This window comes from Primulina tabacum, chromosome 10 (genome assembly GCF_025594145.1).
Source record: "Primulina tabacum isolate GXHZ01 chromosome 10, ASM2559414v2, whole genome shotgun sequence".
Taxonomy (NCBI): domain Eukaryota; kingdom Viridiplantae; phylum Streptophyta; class Magnoliopsida; order Lamiales; family Gesneriaceae; genus Primulina; species Primulina tabacum.
The window spans coordinates 6,535,934-6,544,846 of record NC_134559.1 but is presented as its reverse complement, the minus strand read 5'-3'; the positions used below and the strand labels follow the sequence as shown (position 1 = coordinate 6,544,846).

The window sequence follows — 8,913 nt, the reverse complement described above, 5'->3', positions numbered from 1 at the left end:
GGTCGCTTTAGTTAGTTTATCGATACATGTTGTTTTAAAATTAGCTGACTCCAAAAAATATGGATGTGACCTTAAATAAACGAAGTAAATATCTTGTGAGACAATCTCATGTGTCTATAACTATAAGACGGATTGATCCGAACTATAACCATCATGAGGGGTGAAATCACAACTATACATATTTATTTCGTTCAGCGTTTGACTTAAGTTTTAAAAAATTTCAGAGTTATATATAACTACGACGTTCATAAATCATATATCATATTTCATTATCTCATCTCACGAACCAAACTATGTTTATTATGTATCATTAAAAAAGATCATTAAAATAAAATTGATAATATGTTGTATAATATTCTAATGCAAACTTCTAAATAAATTTAAATAATTTTTATAGAAAAAGAAATTAAATATTTTTCGATTTGAAAAATGGCCATGGGATCCACAAGTGGCTATAGACTTAGTATTAAAATAGTAAAATTGATTTATATTGGGAGGAAAGTTGGGATTCCTCTTATCTTATTGCAAGTTGTAATTAGTAGACATCACTAGTAAGCAGAATTGACTTTTATAATTTGATTTCGCTTTCATTTTTTCATCTTCCATTTGTTTATTTTGATTCTCTTCATCAATATTTATTTTTACACCCTTTAGATATTAATTCACAAAAAAATCATATATTAGAATAATTTATGATGTGAATTTGGTATGTGCCATCACCACGAGGTAGATTATTATACGATTTGATGTAAAAAAATATTCTCAAAACAATAACCAGATGTATAACATATTTTTTTTCCCAAAACTAAAAGATACCTTATTCTCTTCACCACTTCTTATCTTTTAAATTTAAATTTCAGAATTGGAGACAAATATGTGTATGTATGTGAAATTATATTTTTGTTCTTTTATGTTTGTTTGTTTGTTTTTTTAATGATTTTGATCATATATGTTATCAAATTTCAGTCTTAGATATAATGTATATTTTGATTTTTGACAATTTTATTTTGAGTAAGTATCTTGTGAGACGGTCTCACGAATCTTTATCTGTGAGACGGGTCAATACTACCGATATTCACAATAAAAAGTAATACTCTTAGCATAAAAAGTAATGTTTTTTTCATAGATGACCCAAATAAGAGATCTGTCTCACAAAATATGACCCGTGAAACCATCTCACATAAGTTTTTGGCTTTTATTTTTTATCATCGAAAATTTTGTTGTCACACTATACACGTCAACGTCACATTTATATCACATCTTCGTTTCATCAGTAAGATGAATAGGCCAAAATCGCAAAGAAATAGATAAGCATAACAACAAATGTACAATTTTTTTCATATAAATATAATGTCAAAATTTAAATGTTGTATGACTAGAGTAGCTTGCATTAATATTGTAGATTAGAGAGGAAATTTTCCATGCGAGAAAATTAATGAGCAGATTAACAGCAAAGTGGAATATCCATACAATCCTATCTGCTTAGCCGCTTAAGGCCCCAACCTCTCATTGTCAACCTTATCAACAACATAAAGTTTTTATTTATTTATTCGAAATTGGAATCCGAAGAAAATGACAAGTGGCTCTTATTTTCATGAAAGGCCATTATTTCATAGAGCTTTTTTATTTTATAATCGAATTGTTCTATCTTATAAAAATAATTTAATCGATTGAATCATTCGATCAAACAGTCGGATTAAAAAATGTATAAAATAATATAATAAAAAATATATTTTAAATTTTAAATATATATAAATAATAAAAAAATATTTATCAAAGTTTAAAATCTAAATAAAATATAATTATTTATATTTTTAAACAAAAATAAATAAAATAAAATAAACTTTAATACTATTAAAATAATAAATTTTAACAAAATTTAAAATCAAAATAATCATAAATATAACTAAAATTAAAATATAATTTTTTTAAAAAAATATATAATAAAATAATCAAATTCTAAAAATTTTAAAAGTAGTGAACCGATTTTTGATTGGTTCACATATTCTTGATCAGTTTTGATCGTAAAAACGATTTTTAGACTAAGTCTAGACCAGACCTGTGAATTGTTATCTGTCGAACTCCCTGCTCCGGTCCGGCTTTAAAATAAGACAAAAATTTGTGTGAAACGGTCTCACAGATTTGACAGATCACTTATTTGGGTCATCCATGAAAAAATATTATTTTTTATGCTAAGAATATTACTTTTATTGTGAATATCGGTAGAATTGACCCGTCTCACAGATAAAGATTCGTGAGATCGTCTCACAAGAGACCTACTATTAAAATAATGCACCATTAGTAGATTCTTCCTCTTTTTTGTTTTTATTTTTAAAGATATACTCACCATATTCTAATATGTGTAATAATAATTATAAATAAATGAGTTTAAATGAATGCGTGCTGGTCAAAGTGCACGAAAAGTTAAAATATATCTTCGGTAGATCAATTAATATGGTATGGTTTTGTTATAAAAATTTTAGTTAACGAGAGAATTTTAAATGTTTAGAAACCTAAAATTTGTCATACATACAAGATTTTGACAAAAACTTGTATGAGATAGTCTCATGGATCGTATTTTGTGAGATGAATATTTTATTTGGGTCATCCATGAAATTTTTTTTCTTTTTATGCTAAAAATATTACTTTTAATTGTGAATATCGGCAGGATTGACCCATCTCACAGATAAATATTCGTGAGATCGTCTCACAAGAGACATTCTCAAACATTTTTCTACATGTACCACTATAAATTCCTATTAATGACCATCTCTTTTACCATTTTGTAGTTCTCAAACCATCTCTTTATCCATGAGATTGTGGGAGACTTCCAAACCATACTAGGCATTTTGTTTTGAAGGGCCATACTATGCAATTTTTATGTTTGAAAAATAAGTAAATATATTTTTTGAGGGTGTCTGAAGAATATATGTTTTTTTATCTGAGATTTAAAAATATTTTTTTTAAAAATGATCCATTCAAAAACAAAAGCCGGATCAAAATAGATTTTTTTGTAAATGTCTGTGTAAAAAGCCATGCTGGAATAGGAAAGGAATTAAACATGCATTAACAAAAGCAAAAATAAGAAAAATGTAATTTCTTTTTCTTTTTTTTAGCTTCACCTACTATGTATGACAAACTGTTTTCATAGTTCTATTAAATCACAATGATAAAAACTTACGTAAGACGATTTCATGGGTAGTATTTTATGAGACAGCTATCATATTTGAGTCATCAATAAAAATTATTACTTTTTATGCTAAGAGGATGACTTTTTATTGTGAATATCGGTAGTGTTGACCCGGCTCACAGATAAATATTCGTGAGACCGTCTCACAAGAGACCTACTTAAATTACAAAAGCAAAAATTAAAATACATATGTAAGATCAGTAAGTTGATATGTTATCAACCACCATGTCTGTCAATGAAATAATATTCTTTTATTAAATATGATCAAATATATTTAAATTATGCATCAAATAAATGAATAACAACTCATTGATAAATACAAAGTTACTATAGGTCAACAAAATTGACACGGAAAATAAAGCTTGTGCAAAAAAATAGGGTAATTATAACGTAAATTCGTATCGGTCTCAGATATTCATCTGATTTAATAAAAAATTTAGAAATAAATGAAGATGATAATCATATTGAAATAATTTAAGTGGTAATAGTGAATAATATATGTTTTTTTTTACCCCAAATGCCCATATAGGGGTGGTACGGTACTGTATTCCGTACCGAAAATATCGGTATGGAATTTTTCCATACCGATACTTATACCGGAAATTCGGTATGAAAAAAGTTCATACCGGTACCGTACCGACACCGAAAAAATTGTCGGTATACCGAAAAAATTTTCGGTATACCGAAATGTTTTCGATATACCGACATTTTTTTCGGTATACCGAACTTAAATTTAAAAAAAATAATAATAAAAAATTATTTTCGGTATTTCGATATATACCGAAATATCGAAAAAAAAAAAATTCTGTAAAATTTTCGGTATCCCGATTTTTTCGGTAAATTCGATATTTTTTCGATACGATTTTTCGGTATTTCGGTATTTTTTCCCACCCCTCTGTCCAGATGTTAAAAGGGTCACTATTTCTTGTAAAACAAAATATATTATTTAATTTAATTTACAAAATTTTACTTTGATTTGATTAAAGTTAGAAAAAGTACAATCCCAATAATTTAATTTTAAAATATTATAGAAATATTATTTTTATTCACATAACATCCAAATCTAATATCTCGGATCGTTTGTGTTTTCAGTCGGTCCGGCAATTCTAAGGGTCGGAATCCGCCGTGTCGTGACGTCACCGGGACATGCGAGAGAGGCGGCTAGCGCACGGCTTGAACTGGTTACGGCGCCGCTGCTGATGCGACGACGGCCGGATCAAAAGCCGCGAGGGCTCTCCTCACCATATCCCCTTCCACGGTTCCGATTCGGACCAGAGAGTTGGTCATGGCGGAAAGCCTCATGCTCAGCCTGGTCGAGCTGGCGTACGACGCCGTTTTCGAACTCCTCGTGACATTGTTGCCGCTGAACCCGGATTTGTGAAGGCTACACCGGAACGAACCGGGGTGGTTTGTCGGCGAGCACATACACGTCCTCTTCTGAACCGCAGGGGGAGACACGGTGATGCGGCGGTTCGGGGTAACGGGCCGGTCCAGGGAGAAGCTCACGGCTGGGGATGTCGAGCGAAACGACGACGTACGGGAGGAAAATTGCCGGTTAGACAGAGGTGGGGTCGACCGGTGCGCCGGTCCGCTGGATTTCCGAGCAGAATAAGTTGCCATTTTGATAGTGATATAATATTAAGATTTATTTACTAATTTATTTTAAAATTGGTAATTTGAGTATCGAAATTGGCAAACAGAGCTCGACTCTGGCCGTGTATTTATAGGAGGAGTTTCTTGTAATCGCAAATTGGCCCCTCAAAGTTAAGAATATTAATTAACACATTTATGTTAAATTAGTTGTAAGAACTTGGTTCAAAAAATATCGGGCTAATAAATCATGACAACTCATTCAACAATAAAAATTATATATATAATCATAATTAATCACTCAACACACGTATCATAGTAATATTCTACCGATATAATTAACATCTATCATGCCAAGAATATATAAACCGACTGCCACGTATGCATATGTAGATTAGTCACACAGTCTGTCTAGATCCCACGTATTGTGTCTGTGTGCTCTATTTGTTATTATTATATATTATTATTATTATTATTATTATATGATGTACTAGTATTCAACACTTGACCTAACAAAGCTGACAGACTTTAAAATATAACTTTTAAAAAAAATAAAAATAGATTAATGGTCAAATTTACAATCTAATAGATAATAATGCATTTCTTTAGAAATTTGGGAAAATATGTGAGATAAAAGTTGAAATAGAGAGCAACGGAAAAGGCGAGTCGAGGGAGTTGAGGTACATAAGTTTTGTTCAATGGCCATGAGATATGTCTAAACAAGTCCCGTTGGATCGTTCAATTCGCAATCCGTCATCAAGTAGGGCATGCGACCAAGCCAGATTATTTTGACGGGTCGTCGAAATTATCAACGCAACACACGTATTTTAACTAATGAGATGGTCAGGCATGCAGATCTAGCTACTTGTACGTCTGTTTTAGCATTTTGGGACGGGAGAAGCTGAATCGACATTTGTAGCTCATTTTGACATCTGTAAGTGAATCACGTAACTTTTGATCATGTATATATATATGTAAATTTCGATTTCACTATTTTATATTATCAAATTTCCATTTTTTTTACGACTTTAATCATTTTTCATAATGTGAAAGAGACACATTTACGGTAACTACTAACTACCTACTACTCCTCCCCATCAAATTCTTAAATTCTCATAGTTCCCAACATTTTTCTCCATTTTTATAGACCTACGATTATATTAAATATAAAATAAATTATTTCGATTTTAATTTGCAATTAAAAAGTCATGCAAGTCGATGACGTGAATGGTTAGAAGAATGAGGAATTGGTCAAGGACCTGGTGGCTTGAATGGTTAAATAATTAGCAGGATATTTCGAATGGTTAAGTATCTATATATAGTTTTTACCTTCGAATCAACAATGGTGTGGAATGTTCTCATCTCTTTGTTGGCAAAAATTTGTTGAGACGGTTTTACAAGTCGTATTTTATGAGACATATATCTTATTTGAGTTATCCATGAAAAATTATTATTTTTTATGTTAAGAGTATTATTTTTTATTGTGAATATAGGTAAGGTTGATCCGTCTCACAGATAAAGATTTGTGAGACCGTCTTATAAAACACCTACTTCTCTTTGTTGGTGGGCCAATTAACCACTAGCCATTTCTATGGATATTTTTGTCCTCCCATCTAATTTATGTGATCCGGGTTTGTACGAGTCAAACTGGATTGATCACTTTGTTTTTCTCTTTTTTATGTGTTGGTTCATTTCATTTGTGGTTTTTATGTTAATTTAGATGGTATAATAAGCAATTAATAAGAAGGATTTGATTAGGCCTGGTTCGGTAAGATATATCCAATTTTCCAAATAATATCGTATACCGTACCAAAAAATTTCGGTATCGAAAAATGAATACCTATATCGGATCGAAATTTCGGTATTCGGTATAACGGTATACCGAATGTCGGTATAACATTAATTCGATACCATTCTTACCAAAAAAACTTTGATTTATTGAAATTTCGGTATGGTATAGGTATAACACTGTCTATACCGAAATTTTTTAAAAAATTGGGTTATCCTCATCACAAAAAGCTAAAAAACTCAACAAAAAAAAATAAGAATTGAAAGAGCAAGTGATCCCAACAACATTATATTATAATTTCTAAAACATATAAAAAAATCGGACATTTCGGTATATCGAATTTTTTTGAATTATATACCTATACCGATACCAAAAAGTCCACCGTACCGAAATTTTTTGTATATCATTAAATTCGATATGTGCGTTATTTTGCGGTACGGTAAGAGTGTTGCTGTGATCCGGGTGAAATGAGTGAGCAGGGTCGGATGCTCCACCGGATCTGCTATCAAAATGATGAAGGAAATAAGAACAATGTAGATATCTGAACAGAAGCTTCTTTCCCGGGCGGAGAGGATTTCCTGCACTCAAGAAGGTAACCACGTGAATGGGCGCTGGAGGGGTGTCCGGCGTGGCCACTCCGATGCTTAAGTCAGTGAATGATTCAAGCCAAGAACCAATGTAACCAAATGATGGTTGTGATATTGGTGTGAATGAATGAATCTAAATGTAAAGAGAGAACCTGATATTTATAGTAGGAGAAGTAATGTTGACCTCGTTCTCCGTGCTACCTACTAATTATAGTAGGACGGCTAAGCACACCCTATATTCTGAAATGTCAAATCTCATACTGGTCACATCCAGCCCATCTGATTTTGTCAACCCATCGGCCTGGTGTCAGAGATGGGACAGTCGCCCACATCCTATTCTGCTAGTATACTCGAGTGCGGTGCTCATATCGAGGTGGCCCGGGTAGAAAGTTCCCGGGAACTTGAACGAGAGTCCGGGCGTTCGGTGGCTCGGGGAGGAGACGTCTTGGGCATTCACCCGCCCGGCTCCTGATGAACCCTTCCTGCCGACTTGTCTTGATTCTGGACCATCCATCCAGTATCCTGGGTCGTCCATGCCCCGGGCACAAGAATCATCCATGACTCGGGCACAACCCGGGCTATCCCGAGGGTATCATCACTCCCTCCTTAAATAGTTGGGCTAGAGTCATACTAGCTGTCCCGATTAGTCTTGTGTGTCCGATCATGGAAAATATTTAGTTTGTATGTAAAAGCATCAGGGGCTTCATGTATCCCAGAGATGTGATGAGGTGCCGGGAACTTACGTCTCTCGGGCTTGATGAATGATCGAAGTGCGGAGGCCCGAGCCAGGGTACGGATCACTAGGCCAGGTTACGGGTCACTGGACTTAATAGATAACCAAGGTGCGGAGCCCTGGCCTTCATGAATGGTCGAGGTACGGAGCCCCGAGCCAGGGTACGGATCCCTGGACTTAATAGATAACCAGGGTGCGGAGCCCTGGCCTTCATGAATGGTCGAGGTACGAAGCCCCGAGCTAGGGTACGGATCACTAGGCCGGGGTACGGGTCCCTGGACTTAATAGATAACCAGAGTGCGGAGCCCGGGCCTTCATAAATGGTCGAGGTAGGAAGCCCTGAGCCAGGGTACGAATCCCTGGACTTAATAGATAACCAGGGTGCGGAGCCCTGGCCTTCATGAATGGTCGAGTTACGGAGCCCCGAGCCAAGGTACAGGTCCCTAGGCTTAATAGATAACCAGGGTGCGGAGCCCTGGCCTTATCAATAGTCGAGGTACGGAGCCTTGAGCCAGGGTACGGATCCATGGACTTAATAGATAACCAGGGTGCGGAGCCCTGGCCTTCATAAATGGTCGAGGTACAGAGCCCCGAGCCAGGGTACGGATCCTTGGACTTAATAGATAACCAGGGTGAGGAGCCCTGGCCTTCATCAATGGTCGAGGTACGGAACCACGAGCCAGGGTACGGATCCCTGGACTTAATAGATAACAGGGTGCTGAGTCCTGGCCTTCATAAATGGTCGAGGTACAGAGCCCCGAGCCAGGGTACGGATCCCTGGGCTTAATAGATAACCAGGGTACGGAGCCCTGGCCTTCATAAATGGTCGAGGTACGGAGCCTTTAGCAGGGGTACGGATCCCTGGACTTAGATTGGTCGAGGTGCGGAGCCCCGAGCCAGGGTACAGAGCCCTGGACTTAGATTGGTCGAGGTGCAGAGCCCCGAGCCAGGGTAAGGAGCCCTGGACTTAGATAATGGTCGAGGTGCGGAGCCCCGAGCCAGGGTACGGATCCCTGGACTTAGA

At 35.5% G+C, this 8,913-nt stretch overlaps 1 protein-coding gene across 1 annotated transcript; it reads right to left on the bottom strand.

Moving 5' to 3' along the window:
• Window positions 1-4,372: 4,372 nt before the first annotated feature.
• LOC142504867 (uncharacterized) lies at window positions 4,373-4,810 on the bottom strand. Its single transcript, XM_075617713.1, has one exon. It carries the CDS (start codon window positions 4,808-4,810, stop codon window positions 4,373-4,375), a length of 438 nt encoding a protein of 145 aa, XP_075473828.1.
• Between the last annotated feature and the right edge of the window lie 4,103 nt (window positions 4,811-8,913).

Excerpts from the sequence above, each read along its gene's own strand:
- LOC142504867 (XM_075617713.1), bottom strand. The coding sequence starts at position 4,810 with ATGGCAACTTATTCTGCTCGGAAATCCAGCGGACCGGCGCACCGGTCG.